Source organism: Balaenoptera musculus, chromosome 19, assembly GCF_009873245.2.
Source record: "Balaenoptera musculus isolate JJ_BM4_2016_0621 chromosome 19, mBalMus1.pri.v3, whole genome shotgun sequence".
Lineage (NCBI taxonomy): Eukaryota > Metazoa > Chordata > Mammalia > Artiodactyla > Balaenopteridae > Balaenoptera > Balaenoptera musculus.
In genome coordinates, this window is record NC_045803.1 from 13792447 (window position 1) to 13820387 (window position 27941).

At 50.5% G+C, this 27941-nt stretch overlaps 1 protein-coding gene across 3 annotated transcripts; it reads right to left on the reverse strand.

Annotated features, from left to right (window-relative positions):
* Positions 1-505: 505 nt before the first annotated feature.
* SUPT5H (SPT5 homolog, DSIF elongation factor subunit) lies at positions 506-26985 on the reverse strand. 3 transcript variants are annotated; one of them, XM_036832584.1, is made up of 30 exons: positions 26915-26985; positions 26571-26648; positions 21983-22148; positions 18211-18276; positions 17660-17671; positions 17064-17133; positions 16900-16968; positions 16726-16791; positions 16406-16436; positions 15584-15652; positions 11875-12126; positions 10590-10679; positions 10411-10481; positions 8741-8846; positions 8416-8509; positions 8191-8327; positions 7604-7759; positions 7358-7504; positions 6353-6499; positions 6141-6266; positions 5135-5219; positions 4691-4810; positions 4505-4607; positions 4294-4421; positions 4097-4202; positions 3484-3642; positions 3195-3363; positions 2877-3080; positions 1013-1108; positions 506-924 (listed from the first exon to the last, which is right to left on the reverse strand). In XM_036832584.1, exons 2-30 carry the CDS (start codon positions 26643-26645, stop codon positions 781-783), a joined length of 3264 nt encoding a protein of 1087 aa, XP_036688479.1. In that variant the 5' UTR covers positions 26646-26648; positions 26915-26985; the 3' UTR covers positions 506-780. The 3 variants fall into 3 exon arrangements, with proteins under 3 accessions (XP_036688479.1, XP_036688480.1, XP_036688481.1); XM_036832585.1 differs by lacking the exon at positions 17660-17671; XM_036832586.1 differs by lacking the exons at positions 21983-22148; positions 26915-26985 and having other exon boundaries at positions 26571-26624.
* Positions 26986-27941: the final 956 nt, after the last annotated feature.

Genomic DNA, 27941 nt, shown 5'->3' on the forward strand with positions numbered 1-27941 from the left:
TACCTTTTTAAACATCTGAACTATTTTATAATACAGTTTATATTACATTTGTAAAGAGACATGTGAATATCAAATGAGGAAAGTGAAGGAAGGTCAAGTACTAAGCCCACTCTCCACACTGCTCCCCATCCCCACGCCCTTAGACAAGCTACAACAATTCTGGTGTCACTGCTATGTGGGCTCAAGAGAAAAGACTATCAAATGCTGTAACCTGCACCAAAGGAGGAATTTAGGTTTCCTGAGGGATACTCACTGATTTTCACTTAACGTAACTTAAGCATGAGTAAGATGTAACTTTGTCAATCACATAGCAGGCTCTGTTCTAATAATCTCTTTCCAATGTCTTATACGTTCAACAGCCCTCTGGGGAAGGGAGTATCATTTTCTAGATGGGGAAACAGGCTTTTGTAGGACTGTTATTTGCCTAAGACCACACAGCATGGAATAGGGGTCTGCAAATGACCCCACTTACAAACCAGAACACACACACACACACACACACGACTTTTGACCAAACAGCTTTTTATTGAAAGACCGTAACACAAAAGAAAGCTGGGGAAGGTGGAGTACAAGAAGGTGGGGACCCTCCCTGTCGACTCTACTCTGATTCCCATGAATATCAGGGAGGGAAACAGGAACCCAGAAAGGAAAATAAATCCTGATCAACCCGGCTAGCCCTGCTCCAGGGCCCAGATCCTGTGTCAGAGCCAAGGGCCAGGGAAGGAAGGAGGGACACTCTCCATCTGCCAAATTCATCTGCCAAAGTCCACCCTGCCTGCCTCAGGCCTCCAGGAGCTTCCCCAGGAAGCGGAGGTTGAGGATCTTGAGCTGTTCATCCAGGTCCATGCGGACTATGCCATCCTCGCCATCAATGCTCAGCAGGACACCTGTGGCTTCCCGATCCTCACCCAGGATCACCTTCACCTGGGGGGGGGGCGGGGATGACACGACACATGGGGTCACAGTCCTTGGCAGCAGCCCAATGCCCCCACATCCCTTTGTCCTCCCTTACCTTGTTGTTCTTGGTCGGGGTGATGGGCTCCAGGTGCTCACTGGAGATGCTGACAACCTTCTCGCTGTCCTTCAGGTATACGGAGCACATGCCTCCCTGGGGGTGGGGACAGCCTGGTCAGCCTGGCCTGCTCCCAACACAGGACTGATACCCCACCTCAAGGGACATAGGATCAGGGCTTATTCTAAGGAGTCACTTTCCCAAAGTGACACAGGGGCAGGAAAGGTGAAGGCTGGGCCTGGTTCCAAGGCCTGGAGTCTGTGGTGTATGGGGGCAGGGTGATCAGATCAGCAAGGGAAGCACCAGCATGAAGCTAACTTAGGCCAAAAGGGAGACTGTTTCTCAAGCTCTTGACTCATCGTGCCCCAAACTGGCCTCAGTTTCTTCCCCACACTCGCTCCTCCTCCTGGGTCCCCGTCTCAAGGATGGCCCCATGGTCCCCGGCACCAGCCAGAGCTCTAGACCTCGTCTTAGTCAGCAACTTCACCAACAACCTCCAGCTCTGAGGCCTGTCCATTCAGCCTCCTGAGGGTCTCTCCCACCTCCCTCCTTCCTCTCCTCCCCACAGCCCTGTAGTGCAGCCTGACCTCCCTCTGGGCTCCCAGCCCCTGATCCAACTATGACAGAGCAACATAGTGAATTGATTCCAAACCACAGATCTGATCCCAACACTCCCCTGTTTAGATTCCTCCACCACCCACCACTGCCCTCAAGACACAATCCAAGTTCCCCAGGCTGGCATGTGACCAGCTCCAGCCACTCCTCTGGCCTCATCACTCACCTTCCCCATTGAATCTTTATGTTCCAGCCACAATGAAGAGACTTCAACCCCCCAAATGTGCCAGGCTTTCCCTCACCTCCAGGCCTTTGCACGTGCACTCTATCTGGAACACACTCAACCCCTTCCCCGGCCATTTCTCTCGGCTTACTCCTGTTCATTCTTCAGGTCTCAGCGCAGATGTCACCTTCTCCCGGAAGCCCTCCCTGATCCCTTCCAAAGTTGGATAAGGTGCCTCCCCTGGGTTCACATAGCTCCCCTTGCCCTCTGGGCTTCCCATATCCCAGCTCTGGCCACTTGGGCTGTCACTGTCTGGAGACATATCTGTCTCCCCCACTGGAATGTGAAATCTGTGAAGGTAGGGCCTGGAGCTGTCTTCCTCTCTGGTGTTTAATTAATTCAATTAATATTTACTGAAGGGCCAACAAGGTGTCATCCCTCATCTAGGAACTGGGCCTACTTGGGAAGAAAATATAGGCTTGGTAATCAAAGAACCACACCAGGGTAAACTTTAAGCTTTTAAGCAGGTAGATAACATGAAAAAGAATTACATGGACCCATAAGAGACAGATCTGAGACAGCCCAAGTGATTTCTTGAAGGATGAGTAGGAGTTAACTAGACAAAGAATAACAGGAAGAGAGTTCTAGACAGAGGAAAGTAATAAGCAAAGGCCCTGAGGCTGCAGAGAATTCAGTGACTGAGAAGAATGGAGAGAGGCCAGCAGAGCTGGAGCTGGGAACGCCCGGGGGCGTGGGTGCCTGGCACTAAGCCGAAGCCTGGCACAGAGGAGCACTTAGTCCATGTTACTGAACTGATCTCAGATGAGTGTCAAAAAGTAACCACACTCCTGGCTGCCAGTCACTGTCCCAGGCCGGTGGGGGCCCAGCCATGAGCACAAAATGCAGAAGTCCCTGCCCTGTAGAGCTTACATGCCAAACCTTTCCACATCTATTTTTCCAGCTATAAATGAGTACTGGAAAATGGGGATAGACAGTTAACAAAGAAAACAGAAAACAGTAACCAGAGAGACTGGGGACCCCAAAGCAAGGGATGCCTGCCCACCCACCAGCCTGGGCCCCACTTACCGTGACACTGCGGATGACGCCTGTCTGCCCCACCACTTGGGTATCCAGGTAGGTGTCCCGCACCTTCACCTGGATGTCAGTGGTCACCCAGTCGCTGGAGTTCTGCTCAATGCCTGAGCCTGGTGTGTGCGGGTTGTAGCCACCAGGGGAGGGAGCTCCAGGTGTCATCGGACTATAGCCAACAGGGCTCGGGCTGGGGCTGGCCTGTAGGGAAAAGGGATGGGGTCATTGGGAACAGGTTATTTGGCCTGGTTGTCCCTATAGGCCCAAGGCCCATCCTAGCCCACCACCCTCAAGGGCGTGCCAAGTGAGCAGTACCTGATAGGCCATGGGCGAGGGGGTGGGGTGGTAGCTGGCTGGGGAGTGGGTGTTCTGGTAGCCTGCTGGGCTTGGCGCCACCTGGTGGTAGCTCTGGGGGCTGGGGCTGGGCTGGTAGGAGCCTTGCGGGGAGGGGGCTGCATAGGGGGAGAACTGGTCTGTGTTGTACCTGCAGAGACAAGGAGAGAGAGGGGCATTAGTTGGGGGCATTAGAAGGGGAGAGAAGGAGGTGGTGGCAGTGGGGAGGGTTTGGGCAGCGGTTGATAAGGGCTAGCCCCAGTGGACTCACATGGCTGGCGTCCCTGGCGTCTGTGGGTTGTACTGCGGGTTGACCTGCGGGGATGAGGGGTCTGGGTAGCCAGGTGTTTGGGGATTGGGGGTGCCCCCATAGGCCTGTGGGGATGGGGTCGGCTCATCATCGAACGCGTACTCATATTCTTCCTCAGCCCTGTTGGGGAGAGACGTCTGTTGAGAATGACTGTGGTAATCGCAATGATATAGCAAATGCTTCCAGAACAGCGCTGAACACCAGGCAAAACCAAGGCAACTTCATCCTCACAAACAGCCCCATCCAGGGGCCTCCATTTCACAGGTGAGGAGACTTGGGAAATAGAGATGAGGCTGCCCAAAGTCACATGACCAAGATCACACAATATGTCTCCAAGCCCAGGTCTTGACCACAGCATGCTACTATGATGGGAGCTGGAGAGATTACTTTGCCCCCAGCCCCAGCCTTGCCTACCCCTTCACATGACCAGCCTGGGGCTGGGAGCAGAGAACTCAGGGTGGACCACACAGACCCGTCCATCCCACAGAAACACAGCAGACCCATTCACGCACATGGGCACACACACCCAGTGGCTCAGGGAACCCTGCCCCAGCCCCCAGCTCCTGGCCCTCACCGTGATGGTGTGTTAGGATTGTTGGGGTCCCAGGCCCCACTCTGGGCAGGAGTGCGGCTGCCATCATGCAGGGGCGTCTGAGAGCCGTAATGCGGGGTGCGACTACCTGGAACGGGAGAGATGTGTGTCCATCAGTTCTGTCCTGGCTCCAGATCCCCCCACATTGCCCCTCATTCCCGTCCCCTGGGAGTGCTCACCATCCTGGAGAGGCGTCTGAGAGCCGTACATGGGCGTGCGCGAGCCAGAGCCGTACATGGGCGTCTGGGAGCCATACATGGGTGTCCGCCCATAGGTCGAGGTCATGCCGCCCGGGCGCCGTGAGCCCCTGTAGACACAGAGAACAAGTGGGGTGAGTAGGGCCCTTGCACCACCCAACAACCTCCCTCCCAGCCCTGCCCTGGCCCGTACACCGTGGTGAGGCGTTGACGGTCCACTGAGATGGTCTGGCAGGTGGAGTGCAGCTCCACGCGGGCTGTGGACTCCGTGGCATCTTTTACCACGCCAATGTAGCCTGGTGGGGAGGCAGGAGGTCAGGCCGGGTGGCTCTCCTTCACCGTGCCCCTCCCCAGGCCTCCACATGGCCTCGCAGGTCACCTTTGTAAGGCCCCTGGGAGATGCGCACAGTCTGACCGATGAGCTCGTTGTCTCTCCGTCCCCGGCCCCTGCTCATGCCGCCACTGCCGCCGCCCGGGCTGCCAAAGCCACCACGCTGACCTGGGGAAGAAGACTGTCACGGGTCCCCGGGGCCATCCTCTCATGTGCTGTGCCCACAGCCAGGGTACCCTCCAGCCCCCTCTTCCCCTGACTCCCTCCACCCTTGGGTTAGGAGGCTCCTCTGGGGGCCCCCCACCAGAGCCCTGGGCTTTCCCATCACAGCCCTAACCACCCTGGGCTGCACTGTGTGGGGGGGGGGTCGGGTCTCCCCTGGGCCGTGAGCCCCATCATGGTCGGGCCAGCCCAGAGCAGACACTCAGTGAGTGTGGGCTCAACAGCCTCTCTCTTCCACCCCCAGACATATCCCCACCCCCATCCCCTCACCTCCAGCACTGGGGTGCGTGGGGCTGCTGATCCGGGGGCTCATGGGGGCAAAGCCGCCTACTGTGAAGTTGGTCACATCTCGCGGCTGGGGAAAGGGCACGAAGTGAACTGGAAGGCAGGGCCTGGGTGACAGGCTCCCAGCCCCTGCACCACACTGCCTGCTGCCACCTGGGAACAGTTCCTGCTTGAACCTGCCCAGCAGCCATGCCTCCCTCCTTCTGGTCACAATGCCTCAATTTCCCTTTGGGAAAACAGTCACCCCTATGCCACTGTGGGCCTGTCAGTCAAGAGGCCCAGGCCTCCCTTGGGCAAGGAGTGAGACTAAAATGGGGTAGTCAGGAATTTAAACCCCCAGTGACACAGAAACTGCAAGCCATGGGAATTCAGCATTCCACCTGCAGGGCCTGAGAAAACCATCTCCTGGTCCCAGCTCCCCAGATCCCAGGTTTGATTTCCTTTCTGATACCTGGTTCTGTACAACTTCCCTACAAATCCCACCTCAGGAACTTTGCTTTCCCCTGAGACATTCAGGTGGCTCTCTGACCCTCCCTTCAGGTCTCCGCTCAAATGCCCCCTCCTCAAGGAGGTGAGTCTTTCCTTAACCTCCTCTATGTAAAGCAGCAGCTCCCATCATTCTCTATCTCCACATCCCGTTTTATTTTTCTTCACAGTGCTTGCCGTAAGCCCCAGCTGTACTATGCATGTATTTATCTGTTCATCTCCAGAGCAGCAGCACTAGAAGGGCAGAGATGTTTCTGTCTTGTTCACTGCCGTACCTCCAGTGTCAAGCACCTAACAGGTGCACAATAAAACTGAATGAACAAATGATTTGGTAAATAGCTCAGTATCCCAATAACCCTTTTTTTCCATACTCTGCCAAGGACCTGACACTGACACCTGCCCTCCTAATCCTCCACAAGCCCATTCTTGTCACTCCTGGGGCCAGGGTAGGTCAGAGAGCCGAGTCAGGTAGCCAACAGACAGGGTGCCACCATGCCTGCCTCACCTTCGAGCCCCCTGCCAGCACCAGATGGCGGGTCTTGCAGACAAACATGCCCCCGTTCTCTACCAGTTTCTTGCAATGCAGGAAGGCGAAGCTGCGGAAGAGATGGCGAATCTCGCCCTCCCGGCCCTGGATGGGGAAGGACAGTCACTCTCATGGCCATGTCCCACCCCAACTCTTTCAGAGGTGACAGACGGGCAGGAGCTTATACTCACTGAGTGGGGGCCATCAATGACCTTGACAATGTCTTTCACATGGATGTTGTTCTGCTCTGAGTCCAGGGCCACGGCAAAGCGGTTGTCCTTCTTCCGGGTCACAGCCTGGTGCCTGACAGTCACCACCTTCCCATACATGTTCAGCACCTATGGAGGGAGGGAAGGGGATACTGAGGAGATGAGAGTAGAAAGGGGTGATGGGGAGCAGGGCTCCCCTACAGTGGGATGATTCTTCCTGTAGGAGACTGTCCCAAGCTCTGCAGGACGTCTAGACTCCCTGACTCTGGGGCAGGTAATGTCAGGGAACCACCCCCCAGGCACTGGGTCAACCGAAAATGTCCCCAGTCATTCCATAACACCCTCTGGGAGGCGCCTCCATGGCAACTGAGCGTCAGGGACCTGAGAGATGAGCAAAGGAACAGATGTTAACATAATAGCTAATGTCTACCCATCACTCTGTGCCAGACCCATGCTAAATTCTTCACACAAGATTTCACTGAGGCCTCAAAATTTCCCTCTGAGATGGATGCTGTCTCAATTCCCATTTTACAGAGGAGAAATCTCAGGCCCAGAGAGGGTAAGTTACTAGCCCAGGGTCATACAGCACAGAGCAACAGAGCTGTGAATCCAGAGCCCAGTGTCCTAAGCATTTATGCTCTGTGGCTCCCACATGCACGGTGAAGGGGAGGAAGGCACCAGCAGCACCCAGCCCTTGAGAAAGCACCGAATGCCTGTGTACGTATCTGGTATCACGGATTCAGTCACAACTAACGAAGTATATGCTGCTGCTATCTTCTTTTTACAGGGTGTGATACTGAGGCACAGAGAGGGTAAATGACACGCACTTGCCTGATATCACACAGCCGGCCATGGGTGACAGAGCCAGGTCTGCAACCCTGAGCAGTCTGGGATCTTAGCCACCATGCTTGGCCACCTCCCAGGATGAGGAGCTGGAGGGAGAGGAAGCCCCTAAAGTAAGCCTGCCTCTGCGTGCAGCACACACACCTGGAAGGTCTCCCGCTCCAGTCGCACGATGACACCCACGGTCTGGGGGTCCAGCTGCACCAGCTCCCCCCATTCATGCTGGCCCCCGACATCCACACCTGATGCCGTCTCCGAGCAGAGCTGCAGGTCCCGGGGGAGCACCTTCAGCTGTGGGAGATGGCAAAGGGTGAAGCGGGGTCCATGTGGCTCATCGGCCTCGGTCTCCTCCTGGCACATCCACTCCACTCCCAGCCTTCCGCTAGCTACCTCGTGCATGGTGAGGTCAGAGAAGAGGATGACGAAGTTCTCCTCCACCCGCACAATGAGGCCTGTGTCGCCCTCGAACCGGCCGGCAATCACCTTCACGTGGTCCCCCATCTTGAAGTACTTCCGAAGTTCCTGGGCCGGGAACTCCAGCATGTCCTAGGGATTGGGTGTGAGGACAACGAGCAAGTCAGGGCAAGTCACCACAACCCACCTGTCTACCCATCTTCAGATTCCACTCGTAGTCTCAGAAAGACCCTGGCCAAAACCCACTCCAGGCTCACACCCCCAACCACAGACTACCCCAGGCCACCTGGACCAACCTCAGCCTACCCCGGAGACTCAGGATATCAGCCTGGACAACGTTTACCCCGCACAGAGACAGCCTGTCCCCAAGACATATGACACCAGACTAGACACCTCCTCAGACCCACCTGGAGACAGCCTCACCCCAGACACACCATGCTGGGCCTAGACAAGCCTCAGACACAACCACCCCTAAGCAAACTAAAACCAGTGACCTCAAGATTACTCCACAGTTTCGTCATGCCCTCAACCCACCACGTACATACGGGCAGCATGGTACCCACCTTGAGGTCCTCGTGCTTGGGCATGATGGTGATCTTGTTGCCATCTACGCTGAGGATCTTGCCCTGCAGGTTGATGAGCTCACCCTCACACACCTCCACGTTGTCCCCAGGCTGGAAGTTGTGCTCCCGCTCCTTCCCTGCGGGGGGAGGCACAGGGCTAACTTGAGGGCTGCTCACCATGGGCCGCCCCCTCCTTGGCCTGGGTTACTGACCGGGACCAAATACCTGTGCTTTCAGTCACCACCTCGAGGTCGATGCCCTCTGGCTGGTCCTCAAATTTCTCCAGCTCAGAGAGTGTGGGCTTCACACCCTCCGTGATCTGAGCCCCAAGAGACAAGAGGAAGAGAAGGAAGTGGATGAAAGTCAGCGTCACAGCCCAGCTGAGCGGACTGGAGAGATGGTGAGATTAATCCCCTGGGGATACTCCTAACTTGAGGATCCAAGACAAGCCCAGATAACCCACTGCTCTGGGGCCTGGACTGCAGGAGGGAGAAAGCTTGGCCTCCCCGCTTCCCACCGCCATTAGCACGACCCCCTCTGGGACCCTCACCACAGCAGACATGGCAAAGCTCTTGAACAGAAAGCCCTTCCGGCTGTAACGGTTCCCCTCGAAGATGAGGAAGTCACCATCAGAGGCAACGTCACCCCCCAGGGACCTGGGAGTTTGTGGGGGAGAGAACATTGGAAGGGGAGGTTAAGGGAGAATCTTGCTGCACCTCAGTCTCCTCTGCTGGCAAAAGGGGAAAAGGACACAGGATGCCTGAGCCATCCCCTCCCAATACACATCCCTTGGCGAGAGTGACCTCTCACAAAGCCCGAAGGCCCCGCCTCAACGGAAGGGCGCACAGCACCCACCTTCTTGCACCCTGCTGCCCCCCCGTCCCTGCTTTATTTTCCACTACAGAAAGTTTGACCCATCTTCCTAACTAGAATGGCAGCTCCAGAAGGGGGGAACTTAGCATCTTTTATTCACTATTTCCCCTATAATAGGGCCTGGCACACAGCAGGCACTCGGTGAGTACTAGCTAGACAAAGTATCAGACACTGCTAACAGTTAACACTCACAGACACATATGACCTCACTGACTCCTCCCCAAAGCCCATGACATCAGTAGTATGAGCCTTGTTTCCAGGGAAATGAGAGAATGAGGCTCAGGGAGGGCACACCACATGGCCAACATGGCTGAGCCCTTGAGTCTGAGAGTCAAGATTCAGATGCAGGGGGGCGGGACTCCCAAGCCTGTGCTTAACTCTACTGGCCCTGCATGTGGGACAGGGGGACCTTAGTTCCTGCCCCATGCTTCTAGAGTGGGGAGGGAAAGCCTGCCCCACTCTCAAAAAGGGAGCGTTGGGGAGCAGGCTGAGCTCCTCCTGCCAATTGCTCAATCATCTTCTCATTCACATGGTACATTTGGCAAGAGGCGAGACTGCTCAGCTGCGCATGTCTGGGCACTGCGTCAGACCGGCTACTGGAGGGCAGGGAAGGGTCACTCTAGTTTGTGCTCAGCAGGGGATGTCCAGATGGGTGGAGACCAGTGGTGTAAATGAGTCCAATTCAGGCATGTGAAGTATTAATCTGGCCTGGCCGGGAGGTATTAGCCCAGCCTGGCAAATCAAAGGGCTCATTCTACAGTCCAGTCTTTAACAGCATGAAAAACTGGCTACTCATGATGCGTTTCCGGAACAGGACCAGAGGAAAAGTGTCACTGGCTCTTGTTTCTCCACCTCCTCCTCTGCTGGAGCCCCCAGCAGCCCTGGAACACTGGAAACCCTGGGCTGCTCCAATGTTCTATCCAGCGGGGAGGGGGAGGGAGACACCCTGAGTGGAAGGGGCTCTGTACCCACAACTCAGGTGTCCAGGCATCAGGAGATGAGGGTAAGAGACTTTATAAAGCCTGATGTGTCAATAAATCTCATTTCAATATGTGACACCATTAATCACACTTACTAGGTGTCAAGTGTTGTTCTGGGTACACACGCATATTAAATCATTTGAGTCTCAATACAATCCTAGGAAGCGGAGGTTACTATTATAATCTTTGCAGCAGAGGAAACCAAGGCACAAGGATGTTAAATAACGTGGCTAAGGCTATACTGATAAGCTAACCACTCACAAACTACGGATGGCTCCGGGAGCCCAGTCCTGTCGGGGAACCTGCAAAGGCACATCCTACACCACAGCTCTGGGCACCCGGCCTGGCCCAGCCAAAGGACACTCACCTGATCTTTTCTGCATCAAACAGCCTCTGTGGAGGCCGCTTAAACTTCTTCCTTTTGGCAAACCAGTCTTTCTGTGTAGGAAAAGGGGCATGAGTAGGAAGGGTGATGGACGAGGGCTTGGCCACCAGCAGGGGTATCAAGCACCCCCTCTCCCCACCGGCAGCACGTCCCCACGATACCAAGCTCATGCGGGCCTTGATGCGGTCGTAGTCGATGCGCGGGATCATCTTCAGGGAGATGGTGTTTTGGCTGGGCTCCACATAATCCACCTGAGAAGGCCAGACAAGTGGTCAGCAGGGGCCCAGCCCTCCCCTCCTGACCCCGGACACAGGAAGGGAAAGGAGATGCCAGGAAGGGCAAGGGACAGAGGGTTATGGGGAAGAAATGAAACCGTTGACAAGTCCCCCAAATTCACTCTCTAGCCTGTCTTCCCTCCATTCTGAAACTGAGTATCCACTGCCATCTTGACATCTCCACCTGGATGTCTAGAAGGTCCCGCACACCCAGCATAACTGCAACTAACCTCCTGATCGCCCCAAACCCACTCCTCTCCCCATCTTGTCCCTCTCCATCCTTCCTTCTGCTCAGGCACACAACGTGGGAGGCATTCTTCACTCCTTTTTTCCTCTTACACCCATATCCAACCTGGTAGCAAACCGGTCAGCTCTGCCTTCAAAAATTCTGACCTCTCCCCGCTCCTCTACTACTGCAGCCTCAGTCCTGTCCTACCATCACCTGCCACCTAGGCTGTGGCAGCAGTCTCCTCACTGGTCTCCCTGCTCCTGTGGCCCATCCAGTCTATTGCAGGGTTTCTCATCCGGGTAAGCCTTTGTTGTGGCGGCCGTCCCACGCCTTGACAGATGTTAGCAGCACCCCTGGCTTCTAGCCCCTAGATATCAGACTCAACTCCCTCCCCAGGTGAAACAGCCAGAAATGTCTCCATTCATTGTGCAATGTCCCCTGGGGGTACCCCTGCTTGAGAACCAGTGGTCTAGTCCCAATGCAGTCAGCAGCGTAATCCTATCAAAATCCAAGCCACGCTGTGTCCCTTAGAACCCTCCCATCTGACTCCAGTAAAAGCCAAAGCTCTAGGATGAGCCACAGGCCCCGTTGCCTCCCTGAGCTCATCTCCTGCCACTCTCACCCTCACTCACTCTGCTTCGGCCAGTGACGGTCCTAGCTCATGGGCTGCCTTCTGCCACACCCCTTCCCCGAGAACTCCACGTGGCTCACTCCCTCACCACCTTCAGATCTTTACTCAACACGCATAGAACATGCACAGAAGATGGTCATCCGTTTCCTGTGTGCTCGCAACAAAGTCCAGACTCTGCTTCACCTGATCCGAGTGGGGTTCTGCTCTCTGCACTAGTCAGGGGGCTGGAAAGGACAAAGAGAAAGGAGGGGAGGACAGAACAGAGAGCCCTGGCCTCCTCGGCCGCCCCACCCCAGCCCAGCCCCGGGCACCTGAGCGATGTCGTCCTTATAGATGCCCCGCTTGAGGCGGACCCAGGATTTTGGTTTCAGGTTGGCCACCTCCTTCACCACTTTGAGCACATCTGTCATCTCCTTGATGGGTACCATCTGCTGGTTCCAGTAGCCAAGCCGCAGGTTGCCCACGCCCTCGATGGCCTGCTTCACATGGGTCTGCTTGTAGGCCTCCACGTAGATGTAGCCCTTCACATGCTCTGGTGCCACTACCGACTTAATCTGCAGGGGCTGGAGGGCCGAGCCAGTGAAAAGAGACAGTGAGACACGACTGCTGGTACCAGGAATGACCGCCACCTCAGCAGTCTCTCTTCTAGGAATTTATCCCACAGCAACATGTTTGTGCAATGACCCCAACACAGGGATATTCACTGCAGAGCCATTTAGCATAGAAAACAAACAAGACTGGAAATTTTTAAATGCCCCCGAACAGGGACTTATTAAGTTATGGAATAACCATACAGACATAACTCGTTTTACTGCTCTTTGGCTTTATAGCACTTTGTAGCTATTGTGTTTTTTACAACTGAAGGTTTGTGACAGTCCTGCAGGGAGCAAGTCTATCGGTGCCATTTTCCCAAAAGCAATTACTTTTTAGTTAAGGTATGTACATTGTCTTTTTTAGACATAATGCTATGACACACTTAATAGAATACAGTATAGTGTAAACATAACTGTTGCTTGCAGTGGGGAACAAAAAAAATTCACGTGACTTGCTTTACTATGATATTCACTTTATTGTGAGGGTCTGGAACCAGTATCTCCGAGGTCTGCCTGTACCATGAAATACAATGTAGTACTTAAAAAAACAATGAGATGGATCTATATGTAGTGACACAGAAAGATATCCAACATATGTTCTGTGGAAAAAGCAACTAGAACCAAAGAGAGCTGGAGTGACTATACTAACAGCAGAGCAGACTTAAAGACAAAAATTATTACCAGAGACAGAGGACATTTAATAATGATAAAAAGTTCAATCCAAAAAAAAAAAAAAAAGTTCAATCCATCAAGAAGATATAAGAATTATAAATATATATGAACCTAACAACAGAGCCTCAAAATATAGGAAGCAAAACCCAACAGTAATGAAGAGAGAAATTGGTAATTCACCAATAATAATTGGAGACTACAATACCCCACCTTCAACAATGGTTAGAACAATTAGAAGATCAACAAGAAAACAGAACACTTGAGCAACTCCACAAACCAACAAGACTTAACAGACATCTATAGCTAGAACACTCTGTCAAACAGCAGTGGAATTCTCAGGGGCACACTGAACACTCTCCAGGATAAACCATATGTTAGGCCACAACACAAGTCTCAAATGTAAAAGGACTGAAATCATATCAAGTATAATATATTCTTCAACCACACAGAATGAAGTCAGAAATCAAAGGAAATTTACAAGGTTCACAAATATGCGGAGCACACTTCTAAGTAACCAGTGGGTCAAAGAAGAAATCGTAAGGGAAATCTTAAAATATTTTGAGATGATGAAAACAGAAACACAACATACTAAATTTATGGGATGCAGAGAAAGCCATGCTTAGAGGTAAATTTACAGCTGTAAACACCAACTTAAAAAAAATTTTTTTTCAAATCAATAACCTAACCTTCCACCTTAAGAAACTAGAAGAGAAAAAGGAAATTAATCCCAAAACAAGCAGAAGGAAGAAATAATAAAGATCAGAGTGGAAATAAGTAAAATAGAGGTTAGAAAAACAATAGAGAAGACCATCAAAACCAAAAGTTGGTTCTTTGAAAAGATCAACAAATTTGATAAACCTTTAGCCAGACTGACCAAGAAAAAAAAGAAAAAACTCAAATTACCAAAATCAGGAATGAAAGAAAGGACATTACTACCAACCAAACTTACAGAATTTTAAGGCATACTATGAATAACTGCATGCCAATAAATTAGATAACCTGAAGGAAATAAATTTTTTTGTAGAAAGACATAAATTACTACAACTGACTCAAAAAGAAATAGAAAATGTGAATAGACCTATACGAGGTAAAGATATTGAATTAATAAGCAAAAAACATACACACACACACACACACACACATACGCTCTCACAGACACACACACACCCCCAAAGCCCAGGATTAGACGGCTTCACTGGTGAAATCTACCAAACATCTAAAAAATTAATACCACTCCTTCACAAACTCTTCTAAAAAACAGAAGAGGGGGGAACATTCCCAATTAGTCCTATGAATCCATTATTACCCTGATACCAAAACCAGACAAAGACATCATAAGAAAACTACAGACCAACATCCCTTATAAACATAGATGCAAAAATCTTTAATGAAATAGAAGACCAAATCCAGCAACATGTTTTCATACAGTATGTGAATTATATTTCAATTTTTTAACAATCACCTAGTTTGTTTCTGTATTCGTTGTGATAGTGAAAAATGGAAACAACCTTATATTTACTGTCATGGAAAGATGACTATGGTATTGACAAAAGGCTCTCTGCAGAATGATACGTATATAATACCATTTTATTTTTTTTAAATACCTATTTTTCAATATGCAGAGAAGATGGTCTGGAAAGACACACAAACCAACAGTAATTACTTCTGAAAAATGGGACTTGGGTATGGAGAGATTTTGGCTTTCATGATATACATGTACCACTTCAGTCCCATCTCAAAAGGGGTCACTAGAATCTTGCCCAGGGCACAGGGTAGAAGTTTGAGCACATTCAAAATCATGATTTGCAAATCCTGCAACTGTCCACTTGGTCCCACTGACACACACCCACTGTTTCGGCAGGTAAAAGCTATGCACTCAGCCTAACACAAATCATACTCAGTGAGAAAGTTACCAACCAGCACGTCCTGGTTCCAAAATTAACAATTATGCCTATGACATAATTACATTTACTGAACACAAGCTGCAGAACAAGTCCCAGTTAAGGGTTGGACATATTTAAAGATACTTAATCCTAATGATGCTGAGGGGCAAGCAAGGGGTGCAATGAGGGGAAGCGGCTTCATAGAGGTCACACAGCGAGGAAGCAGCAGGGGCAGGATTCAAAACCCACGAGTCTAAAGAAAGATCTGTGCCCTTAATGCAGAATCTGCTGCCCTGCACGCAGGCGGCATTACTTCATGTTTTGTGTGTTGTGTGTGAATGAGCCCTTAAGGGGCAGGGACCAGCTCTGGCATGGTCACGGCTGTATCCTCAGCATCTCCCAATGCCGGGACCAGCCCAGAGGAGGGGCTCAGCGGATTTTGATAACTGAGTGAAAGACAGAAGGAAGGAATTCTCCTCCCAAAAGGCCTGTTCTGTAATGCACGTAGCCATACTGCCCTATGGTAGGACTCCCAACCAAATAGTAAGAGGGTGACAGCTGCCCACCAGGGTTGGTGAACAGGCAGAACTCGTTCTCAGGCAGAAAAGGCTCAGGGAGCTAGATGGCTGACTTCCAGAGGGGTGCAGAGGCTGGGGAATCCTGCCAGAAATGCAGAGAGAATGAAGACAGTACCTCTGTCAGGCATGAAGAACACTTTGATCCAGAAAGTGGTCATTTTCTAGCTGAAGCAGCTCACCTAACAGGCAGTGCTGCTCAGCGCTAGGGGTACCTGGTACCCCTGAACCTGTACCGTCCCTCACTCTGGGCTTTACCTGTCTCTCACCCACAAGCTGCCTGCCTACCCGACTTACCGTGTCTGTGAACTGGTAGGCAATGAACTTGCGCATCAAGGAAATGGCTGTGGCCCGTTCCTCCCCAATCTGGAAGAAGAAAGGCAGACTTAAGAGAAATGACAAGATGGAGAACAGGACATAGAAAAGGGGGCAGGAGACAGCAGCAAGAAAGACAGAGTCGGGGAGGGCAAGAAAAGGGTAGGGGATTAAGAGGTACAAACTACTATGTATAAAATAAAATAAAGCTTTAAGAATATATTGTACAACACAGGGGACATAGCCAATATTTTCTAATAACTATAAATGAAGTATGTTTAAAATATTGTGAATCACTATGTTGTACACCTGAAATTTACATAATATTGTAAGCCAACTATACCTCAATGAAGAAAAGAAAGAAAGAAAGAATCATCAGTCAAAAAAGATAAAGTAAGACAGCGGGAATTCCCTGGCAGTCCAGTGGTTGGACTTGGCGCTCTCACTGCCAGGGGCCTGGGTTCGATCCCTGGTTGAGGAACTAAGATCCTGCAAGCTACGTGGCGTGGCCAAAAAAAAGATAAAGTAGGAGAGAGAGAGGAGCAAGAGAGGTGGAGAGATTACAGAGCAAGAGTAATGGCCAGCAAGAAAAACAGGGAGGAGACACTGAGGGAGGGAGGGAGGGAGAGGGGAGGGGAGGAGGAGGGCGGGGGGGGGGGCGTAGAGAGAAGGATGTAGAGACAGACAGAAGGAAGAGACTGACAGATCAAGGAGACCCAGGAAAGACAGAAGGCGAGTTCCCCCCAACGAGGCCGCCTCTCCCATTCCCCTGCCTCCCCCAGGCCATGAGGCCAGAGCACACACCTTACATTTGACAGTCCACAGATTGGGATCCCTGACAGGAGAGGAAAAGCAAGCCTTTTAGTGAAACTGTCTCATCATGAAACATACAAATCACCACACCCATCCTTCTTCCTCTCCCTCCACACCCTCTCCCTTCTCCATCCTTCCATCCATAAGCAGAGAGAAGGAGAAAAGTGCCAATCTGTCCCTCCCCTCTTTCCCCACCATCCACCACTCTGTCTGTGTGACACTGTGACCTGACTTATTTCAGGGAGTGAGCCGTGTGGGCATATCACCCCAGTAAAAGTTCCCACCTCGGCCCTCCTGTCCCACCCCCTTACTTGACTCCCGGGAGCAGCTGCTGCTGGGTGATGTCATCCGAGAGCTCATCGGATCCTCCATACACCCTGGAGAGAGAAGGGCCATCAGGAAGGAAGGGGTCTGTCAGACCCCGACCCTTCTCAGAAAGGAACCACCTGCTCCCAGCCTCCCATCAGCCCAGCCCACACCCTTACGTCTCTCCCACAGATGACTTTGCGTATTTCTTCATGTAATACTCGCCCAGTTCTTCTTCTCGCTGGTCCCTGGGGTGTGAGGGGGAAAGTAAACAAGAATTGAAGGTTGAGGAGAGGAGGGTGGGCTGACCTGCCCCCAACCTCCCTTTCCCCTCACTGCTTACCTCCAGAGGTTTTGCAGGCGGCGAGCCCCAGAACGGTCTTCATCCAAGACAACATTGTCGATATTGGAGGCTGCAAAAAAAATGGGCAGATGGGGTGAGTAAGGGGAGATGAAGAGCAAGCAGGGGCCTGGAGAAAGCGGTGGGGGTTAAGGGGGTCAGAGGTGGGTCCTGGGGCAGCAGATACCTCACTGAGGAAGCCCCTAACCCTCACCTTCCTATTCTGGCCTACTCAGCATCCTGCTTCTCAGTGTCCTCCTTGGGGATGGGGCCCAGCAGTTGGGGACATCCAGCTGTTCCCCATCTCATCGCCACTGCCTAAGCACATCCTGAACTCCGTCCCAGCCCCCCCACCCCTTCACCCTGCTACCGGCAACGCTCACACTCACACATACACGCACACATAAACACATACACGCTTTCCCAGGCCAACAACTGCTGGAGACCTGGCCCCAGACCCCCTGCCTCTGGACCCTACGTGAGTCAGAGCCCCCGGGGCCAGGGAGGGGTCAGGGGTGAGGGAGGGTGCCACAGGCAGGAAGGAGGATATGTCAGGATATGGGAGGAGGGTCGGGGAACCACACTTTTCAGGTTCTTACCTTCAATCTCTTCTACTTGGAGGAAGAGGAGGTGGTGGTGGTGGTGGTAGTGGTGGTGGTGGTGGTGGTGGTGGGCGAGGGCAGACAAAGTATGAGCAAAATTATAGCAGCGAAATCAACCAATGGGTTGGGGGAAGGGGAAGGGAGGGACACAAGAAGGTTGAAAATCAAAAGTAAAGGCCAGGCACCAGGTGGTGGGGGGAGAAGCCGAAATGTATGAGGCGCACAGAACGGAAAATAACAGGGAAGGGGTGGCACTGGCCCAGGAAGTGGGGGGTATCTTGGGATAGAGCCTGTCCCACCCCCACAGCCCCCAGAAGGGATTCACTGGGGCCCTAGGAGCCCAGAGTCCTCTCCCCACAGCCCACATCCCCCCAACTCATGGGCCTAAAAGGAAAAGGGTGCGGAGCTGGCCTCTCTGGCAACGACAGAAAGAAGCAAGGTGAGGAGGGTGTGGGTTGGGGTGGTTCAGGGCATGAGGGTGGGGATGGGCTCTCAAGACCCTCTCGGCCACACCCCCAGTGTCTCCCGGAGGTGGGGCCCACACACACCTTTCTCCAGGATGTCCTCTGCTCCATCCTCCCACTGGTCCTCATCCTCATACTCATCGTCCACATCTGAAACGGGAAACCAGGTGGTCAGGGGGGCATCCAGGGGAAAGATGACCGCATGACAACAGCTCCCAGGAAACATCTCTGGGCAACAGGCACTACAAATCCCCACCTCACAGGTCAGGACACTGAGGCTCGGACAGGTGAGGCTCTCACCCAAAGCCTCAGAACTGCTTCAAGTAGCAGGGTCAGGTCTAATGTGCAGATCCGCCTGACTCTAAAAGTCATCCCTCCCCCTACCACCCACAGATCCATTTTAAAAATAAGATAAAAATAAGCAAGCAGAAAAGTTCCCTCCCAACTATCAAGGGAAGGGAAAATTGGTATATAGATTTTTTTAATTTGTTTGTTTTTTTAAAGATAGGGTTTGTGGTTTGTTGGTTTTATTATTAGCTTACATTTGTAACAGCCAACCCTTATTGAGAGCGTACTGTGTGCCCTGCCCTCCTCTGAGTACTTCCCAAATTCCTCATTGAATCATCCTGGCAACCCTAAGGGAGGTACCACCATTGTTCTAATTTTACAGTAAGGGCCCTGAGACCCAGAGAGGTCACCTAACTTGCCTAAAGACTCTCAGCTGATACCTGAGAGGCAGTCTGGCTCCAGGGTCCATGCGCTTAACCTCTCCCCTACATTACATATACTCTTTTGTATGTATCGAATATTACACTAAAAACTGAAACAACACACAACGAAAAAATCCAAAGTGTACAGAGGATGTAAGTGTACAGTGAGTCTCCCTCCCATTTCTAACCCCTTTCAGTCCCCTTTCTCAGATGTGACCAGCTTCTAGTCTAGAGATAATCTGACCTTATATAAGAAATGTATATAAATCCCCCACCACTATTTTCCCTTCACACAATTTTTTTTTCTATAAACTTATTTATTATTTATTTATTTATTTTTAGCTGCATTGGGTCTTTGTTGCTACGTGCGGGCTTTCTCTAGTTGTGGTGAGCGGGGGCTACTCTTTGTTGTGGTTGCGTGCTTCTCACTGCGGTGGCTTCTCTTGTTGCAGAGCACGGGCTCTAGGCGCGTGGGCTTCAGTAGTCGTGGCACGCGGTCTCAGTAGTTGTGGCTCGCGGGCTCTGCAGCGCAGGCTCAGTAGTTGTGGCGCACGGGCTTAGTTGCTCCGCAGCATGTGGGATCTTCCCGGACCAGGGCTCGAACCCGTGTCCCCTGCATTGGCAGGTGGATTCTTAACCACTGTGCCACCAAGGAAGTCCCCTTCCGCACAATTTTTTAACACACTGTTCTATCCCACCCTCTTTCTTAAAGCAATACTAGTAGCTTGGAGCTCTTCCATAGCAGCACACGCCTCATTATCTGTCCTATAATTCATTATACCAAGCCCTTATCATCGATGGACATCTAAGTCACCAAACATTTGCAACTGCAAACAGGATTGCAGCAAGTGTCTTTGTTCTTGTATCCTTATGTACCTGTGGGGTGAACTCCTAAAAGGGAATTGCTGGATCTAGGGTCCTGGTGTGGTAGATGTTAATGGGCACCGCCACAGGCAGTGCTGAATGTCACTCCCACCACCACCAAGTGGGTGTCCCTAGTGGCCCACATCTTTGTCACATGGCATGTTATCCGTTCTCTTGATCTGAGCCCATCTGCTGTCTAAGACTTTCTCTCTAAGCAAGGACTCCCTCCCTCTCAGCCTTTCAGAAAAGGGCCGAAGCTCTCTGAGAACCAGGAACACCCAGAGCATCTCCTGCCCCTCTGTTCCCTGGTTTCCTCTCAGGTAAGAAGGTCCCAAGAAAATGAAGCGTGGTGTTCCAAGTCGTTCCTCTTTACCTGCGTGTGGGAAACAAGCACTCTCATGTATGGATGGTGGGAGTATCAAGTAGTGTGACTTTTTCAGGAGCTGATATTTGGCCAAAGATATCAAAAAGCTTTAAAAACATATGCATCCCCTTTGTCCAGCAATTTGACTTACAGGGATTTACCATGTAAAAAATCTGCCACGTCTGTGTTAGATGAAAAAACTACATCTTCATTTTCACTAATCTCTAAGTGAAATTTAGTATTTACATCAATTATGTGCAATGGCAACAAACCACAGTAGTATTAGCCATGAAATCTGATATTTTCATAGCACAGTACAGCTATAGATACCTCAAAATATTACTCACAATCAGTGTTACTTCAAAATTAGATTCTTAACAGATCCTCCACTAAATCTTGTTATTTCAATGTGCTAAAAAAGAAGCACATACATCACAATGTTCTTTTAATATTTAGATACTGTATTTCAATATAATTGTTTTCTTTGGAATCCTATGTATTTTTTTAATGCATTTCAGAACGTGATTCTGAGAAGGGTCAGGGAATCACACTTCCATAGGTTTCACCAGACTCCAAAAGGGGTCACGGTACAAAAAAGATTAAGAACGCCTGATCTAGGTAATAACTTGCATATGTGAGTCTAAATGTTATATGAAGATGTTCACGGCAGTACTGCTTATACTACTGAAAATTACAAACAACATCAACGTCCCACAAGAGACTGGTTCCATAAAGCACACCACAGAATGGAATAATGTGCAGCCATTGGAAAAAACAGGTATTTCAACAATGATGATGATGATGATGATGATGATGATGAGAGCAGCTAAAATTTACTGAGTACTTGCCAAATGTTCAGAAAACTTTCAAGAATTAACTCATTTAACCTAAACTATCTATGTTATATCTACCTCCACAAGCATTGAACAGAAAAGCAGTTACAGAACAGCAGATACATTGTGGGTCTTTGTAACATAAATAATAACCCTGTTTTCTGAGGGCCTACTGCAGGCTGGGCATTACACTTTGGGCTACCATCAGCTTGACGTGCTTTACACGCATAGTCTCCCAAATCCCCAAAATATCCCTGCTGAAGTAGGCACAACTGCCTGTCCCCCTGTACAAGGGGGAGAAGAGGCTCAGACAGACAGGCAGCAACTTGCCCAGGGCCACGTGGAGAAAAGAGCAGAGCGAGGCCAGAAGGGACCTGCATCTGTCAGCCTCCACTACCCTGTCCAGCTGCCTACTTCTAGATCATCTGAACTTTTCACGATTAGTAGTTTTTTAAAGGAGGATAATGGCATTGTAACTGGGTTTTAAAAGGATCTATCTTATAGGAATACATATGAAATATTTTGGGGTTAAATTATGTATTTGGGATTGGCTTCAACATCATCCAGTGGTGGGTGGGAGTGAGAAGGAATAAGCAAAACAGGTGCAGCACTGAGCTGTTCACTACTGATGCTAGGTGATGGCACACAGGGGCTCCGTAAACTACCCTACAATCGTGTGTCTGACATTTACCAAAAGAAAATGTTTAAAAAGTACATTGGAGGGCTTCCCTGGTGGCGCAGTGGTTGAGAATCTGCCTGCCACTGCAGGGGACACAGGTTCGAGCCCTGGTCTGGGAAGACCCCACATGCCGCGGAGCAACTAGGCCCGTGAGCCACAATTACTGAGCCTGTGCGTCTGGAGCCTGTGCTCCGCAACAAGAGAGGCCGCAATAGTGAGAGGCCCACGCACCGCGATGAAGAGTGGCCCCGCTTGCCGCAACTAGAGAAAGCCCTCGCACAGAAACGAAGACCCAACACAGCCAAAAATAAAAATAAATTAAAAAAAAAAAAAAACTACATTGGAGAAATAGAACTGAAGGTGGAAGTCCAGCCTCTGCTCAGCACTCGCCAGCCCTGTCACATACCAGCCTCATCCAGAATGAAGCCGCCATGGCGGGGTTTCTTGGGGGGCCGGTCATCATCTTCCTCCTCCTCTTCCTCATCATATTCCTCCTCCTCTTCCTCCTCCTCTTCTTCCTCAGGCTCTTCCTCCTTCTCACTACCTGCTGCACTCCGCCGCTCCTCCTCTACCTGCAGGGTCAGGCAGGGTTGGGGCACCAGTGTACTGAACCCCCCAAATCCAGACACCATGCTCTCCACCCCTAAATCTGACCTCAGCTCTGCCTGGACGATCACAGCCCCCTCTGCTCTGCATACATGCCCTTCCACCCTGGCCAGGCCTCCCTGGTAGCCATCCTATCTCAGTGACAGCACCGCCATCCACCCAACCAATATCTGGGAGCTGACCCCACCCCCAACTAGATCTCCTTGCTAGCCTCCACCGAGCCTTTCAATGTTATCACTGCATTAGGTCTGGTCCTTGGCTCTTGTCTCTGTCCGTGCTACAACTGCCCCGGGCCATCTCATCCACTCCCTTGGCTGTGGTGGGCATCTCTGTGACAACGACTCCCATATCTGTTTCCAGTCTACACTGCTGCCAAGGCCGCTGACCGCCTCTCACAGCTAATTCTATGGACATGCTCTGGTCCTTACCTGTAAGACCTCTCACACCACCGACCACTCTCTATGTAGGGAAACGCTCTTCCCTTGGTGTCTGCCACATCGCACTCTCCTGGCTTTTCTCCAACCTCTCCGCCTGCTCCTCTGCAGGCTCCCTTCACTGTGCTCACCTCTCAAATACTGGCTTCAGTCACCAGGGTTCAACCAAGGGCCAACTTTCCTTCTCCCTCCATGCACTCTCTTCCTGGCCATTTTACCTTCCACAATCTCACTTACTGTCTCTGTAGATGACATCCCATCTGTCTCCAGTCCCCTACTTTTTTCCAGAACTAGAGACCCTAATGTGCCAGCAGCCTCCTGGATACCTTCCTCAGATGTCCTCTGAGCCCTTCACAACCACCATACCCCAAACTGGCCTCTGTGTCTTCCCCTAGACCTGTGCTTGCCTCCTCTAGCTCCCATCAGGTACCAAATTCTTGACCTTTCTGCTTTTTGAGCATCATCTCTTCAATCCGTCCCTTCTTCCCCATCTGCACAGCCCCTAGCCTAGGCTAGAACACTGCCCTCTAAATCTGAATCCTTGCCCCAGGTTCCTTTGTTGTCTCTTGGCCTCCAATCCCTCTTTTTCATACAAACCACAAAAGGAAATGATCCACACAAAACAGTGTTCCCCAAACTTCAACCCTTCCCTCATTAACTTCATGACTTCTTGCCATGTCCACATCGGTACAACCCATTTATCTAATATTTTCTTTAAATTCACTAAAATTTTTACTTCTGAGGCAAACTTGTTTTGAAATGTTTCAGAAGTTAAAACTCTTTAAAGGTTAGCTAGTTATAAACAGAAAGTAACCATAATGATAAAAGCAAAACAATGAAAACAATGTTACTAAGTCCCAGCATGATATTGTTACCTGCTGCAAGCTAAGTCTAAGGCCTGTTCTCCCTGCCAAACACAGAGACTAGCAAATTTCAGAAAGGTGCTCAAGACACAGTAGCACTAAAGTGAAACTTTCTCCATGACCCAATTAAAAGACAGGGTGTGCAACTAAAAAGAAAATAACTTTCTCACTAAATGAGTCAATGTGGCTTCAGGTCTTACTCTTATTCCACCTAAAAGCACTTCTCATTACTCCCCACCTGGAAAACATCCTACAGTCTTGGGAAACTATGACCTAAAGCACGAATCTGGGGGACTTCCTTGGCGGTCCAGCGGTTAAGACTCCACACTTCTGCAGGGGGGCACGGGTTCAATCCCAGGTCAGGGAATTAAGATCCCACACGCCGCACCATGAGGCCAAAAAACAAAAACAAACAAAACCAAACCAAAACAAAACAAAAAAACACGAATATGATCATTTGGTCCCCTGCTTAAAACACAGCCACGGCTCCCCGCTGCCCTCAGGTAAAGAACCAGCTCCCTAGCAGCCTGGTCTGGGAGTGCACACTGTGCCCTCTGCCTCTCACCCCGCCTCGCTGGGCTCCCCCTCCTAAATGCTAGGTTCGAGCCACACCGAACCACTTACAGCATGCTCTCATAGCACTGTCCATCATCCATCCTGGTCCTCAACATAAAAAGCCTTTCTCTTCTGCCTCTTGTTCATACTTCAATCAAAATACCCTCTCTTCCAGGAAGCGATGCCCAGGAAGTGACGCCTGCCCCCTCCCCACCAGGGAAAGTCAGGCACGTTCTCTGGGCTCACAACTCTCTGGGCTTCCTCCATCACAGCCCTGACCACCGAGAGCTAGCTCCCTAAGTGAAAGGCCCATGCTAGCTCAGGCATCGCTGGGTCCCTAACACACCACCCAGCCTGGGGCTGGGAACAGAAGATGACTTTAAAAAAATAAGGCTGACCCTTGAATAACATGGGGGTTAGGGGCTTCAACCCTCTGGGTAGTCAAAAATCCACACATAACTTATGGCCAGCCCTCCGAATACAAGGTTCCTCCGTATCCACGGTTCTGCATCTCAGGATTCAACCAATCTTGGATCATGCAGTACAATTTACTATTGAAAAAAAATCCCCATATAAGCGGACCCAAGCAGTTCAAATCCGTCGTGTTCAAGGGTCAATTCTATTTGCTTAATACAGAATCCTAACTAGCCCACAATGTCCCTTACTTTAACAACTCAAACTACAAGAGGACCACAGCCTGACTTCTAGGAACCTTGTCATCACCCCCCTGGCTCAGTCCCAGCAGTCTTCTTTCCAAACCTGGCTCCGCATCCTCTGAGGAGATAGCTCTCACTACTATCTCTACGTTACCTCAGGGCTTGAACGCGCTCTTACACAGTCCGTCCTCAGCATCCCCTGGAGTAACCATCTGCTTATAAAACTACCTCCACCTCAAGACAGAGAGCTCATGAGGGTCTCATTACCATCAGGCTTTAACCACAAGCAAAGTGTCTTGAAGCCATGAGTCAGAGACCAAGGACTCAGTGAGACAGCTTCAAGTAAAGGCCCTTCGTGTCATCTTCCCTCTTGTCCCATTCCCACCATGGCAAGCTGAGGACTCCCCAAAGGACACAACAAGGATTGACAATCAAATGCCTACAGAGGGCAAACAGGAAACGTAGATCAGTAGGGCAGCTCAAGGGAAACCTATGGCACTCTTCACCTACCTGATGTTTCCCAGAACACAGGTTTATGAAATCTTTCCTTTTCTTAAATCTGCATGATGACAAATGGCAATTAATATATTCCGGGAACTGGAGAGAATTCCCAGCTTTAAAGAGGGGGTGCCACTTCTTGAGAAAGGGGCTGCTGTGGGTGTCACTCACGTTGCTGGCTCCTCCCATTGTCCCAGAAAAGCAAGAAAGCTTGATTTTTACATGAAATTTCTACAGGTGTTGGCAACTAACTTAAGCAATAAGTTAACATTTCTATAATCATACTGCCATCTCTTTGTTTGTCTGTAATTGTTGCCTACTAAGTGTAAACTCTGTGAAGGCAGAAATTTGCCTTGCTCCACTCTCTCCAACACCTAGGAAGTATCTGGAACATAGCAATAGATGCTCAAACATTTACCTGTTCAACAAATGAGTAAATGAGAAATAAATAAAACAGGCTAATAGCTAATAAAATAATATTGAAATCAGGTATGTCCCAGGAAATGTTTATTTGGTTCCTAAAACAGTGACATTCAACAGACCCCTTTGGGTTGAAGCTAAAGTGATCCTTTCAAAATATTAGATCCCATGCTTCCTTTGCTCAAAACCTTCTCATGGCTTCACCTCACTCAGTTAAGCACAAATTCCTCACCACAGCCTTTAAGATTCGACAAGATCTGGCTCCTGTTACTTCTATGTTGCACTCACTCTGATCCAGCCAAACCGAACTTCTTGTTACTTTTTGAACACCACAGACATGCTCCCAACTTTGCACTTGCAGTTCCCCATTACTGGAACACCCTTCTTCCACATGACATGCCTCACTCACTCACCTCACAAATCTTTTTCCAAATGTCACCCTCCCAGACTCACCAGGATCACCCTACTCAAAGTGCAACCAGCACTCCCTATTCCCCTTCTCTACTCTACTTTCCTCCAGAGTGCCTTCTAGCTAACTAAATGATTTACTTCTCAGTTATGTTTGTTTACCTTCACCAGAGCAAAGAAAGATTCTAAAAATCTGTTTTGTCTACTGGTGTAGCCCAAGGATAAAGAAGTGTGTCTAGCATGTAGTAGACACTAGAAGTATATTTCTGGAATGACTGAGCACACCTAAAAATAAAAACTAATAGCGAGTTCTTACTATATGCCAAGTCCTTCAAACACATCACTTGTTATCTCACTGTACCTGGAACATCCCCGGCCTCCAGCACCTGAGCCTCTGCTTGACTTGGGCTTGCCTACTTCCCTATCTCTCCCGACAACCTGGAAGCTCCCAGTGGCCAGAGCTCCTCCTGATCCCCGCGAAGCTCCCACACTGGCCGTTCTGCCCTGGTCCCGTCCCCAGGCGCAATGCCTCCCCCAGCGTCCCAGCCACAGACCTCGGCCTCCTCGCCGTCACTGCTGCGCTCGCTGTCCTCCTCCTCGGAGAAGTTGCTGTCTTCGCTGTCCGACATCTTCTGCTCGCAGGAAAAGACGGCGGCCTCAGCGCTTCCCCCAGTTCCGAGCCCCACCCCGAGCCTCAGTTTCCCCTCGAGTTCCCGGGGAGAAGAAAATCCCCTCAGCGCACTTCCGGCAGCCTCGTTCCGGCAACCGTGATCCCGAAAGGGGACCACCCCCCCACACGCCACCCGCTATACCTCCCGAGTCCCCGAATCCGGTTTCTACACCTCCTTGGCCCCCGGCGACCGGGCCTGCCACCACGGCCTGCAACCCAGCCGCTCACCGCTCAGGTGCCACCTCTGCCTTCGGCACCAGCCGCTGTTCACACGACGCCTGACTGAGACTGACGTGCCCTCTCGCGAGAACCTACCACTAGGCCCCGCCTAACGCGAGATTTCTGGGGCTCATCCCCGGCGACGCACTTCCAGGACGCCATCTTGAGAGTGGCAGAGTTGTCTTAAAGTAGAGCGTGGAGCTGACATCTTGGGATGGTCAAATCGGAGTGTTATAACCCCCTGGGATCGGCCTTTTCTAGCCAGAAATAAGTGCTTGCTTGAATTTAGTCCAGATCACTAGCGTGGTGTGCCAAGCCGTGAGGAAGCAGGGGATTAGCAAATAATAACAAATTTGCAAATAAATCAGACTTTATCTCACAGCCTCTGAAACATTCCTAGGAGGTAGATACCCCTACTTTGCAGACAAGGTAACCGAAGCTCAGAAAAATAAACTACGTAACTGCAAAGTGGCAGACCTAAGACTCCTCCCCAAGTTAGGTAACCCCAAAGCCCTTGTTTTCCTTAGCAAGCTCCCTAAATTGACTGAAATGTGAATTTACATAGTAGTAGTTATTTGTCAGAGAGATGGCAAAGACAACCAAGTATGAGGTAGAGATATGAAAAATTAACCTGATGGAGGAAAAAATAATCGAAGCTTTTAGAACACATTGCTAAAATTTCCCACATAAGCATTGAGACATCCGGATTCAATTTACAGAAATTTAATATACATCTAGTTAGTTAAAAGGGAATGAGTTGCTGTTGGACTGGCAGCAGGTTCATAAGACGTGTAGTCCATGAAGTGAGTATACACCACAGGTGCATCTCTGCATAAGCATACAGTCTCCCCTCCAACCCCAAAATGAACCCAAGACAGATTGGGGAGGGGCTGCACACACAATAGAAATGTTTCCCTGGGAATTCCCTGGGTTCCATCCTTGGTTGGGGAACTAAGATCCCACATGCCACAGGGTGAGGCCAAAAAAAAAAAAAAGTTTCCCCTTCTATAAGCTTGGTTCCTTTAAATAGCAGTTC

What these genes read in the sequence shown, in the direction of transcription:
- SUPT5H (XM_036832584.1), bottom strand. Translation starts at nt 26,645, where the DNA reads ATGTCGGACAGCGAAGACAGCAACTTCTCCGAGGAGGAGGACAGCGAG. An exon ending in TGGAGCGGGAGACCTTCCAG is followed by an intron (nt 6,500 to 7,357) that starts GTGTGTGTGCTG and finishes CTCCCTCCATAG; the next exon opens with GTGCTGAACATGTATGGGAA. An exon ending in CCCCGACCAAGAACAACAAG is followed by an intron (nt 925 to 1,012) that starts GTAAGGGAGGAC and finishes CCCCCCCCCCAG; the next exon opens with GTGAAGGTGATCCTGGGTGA.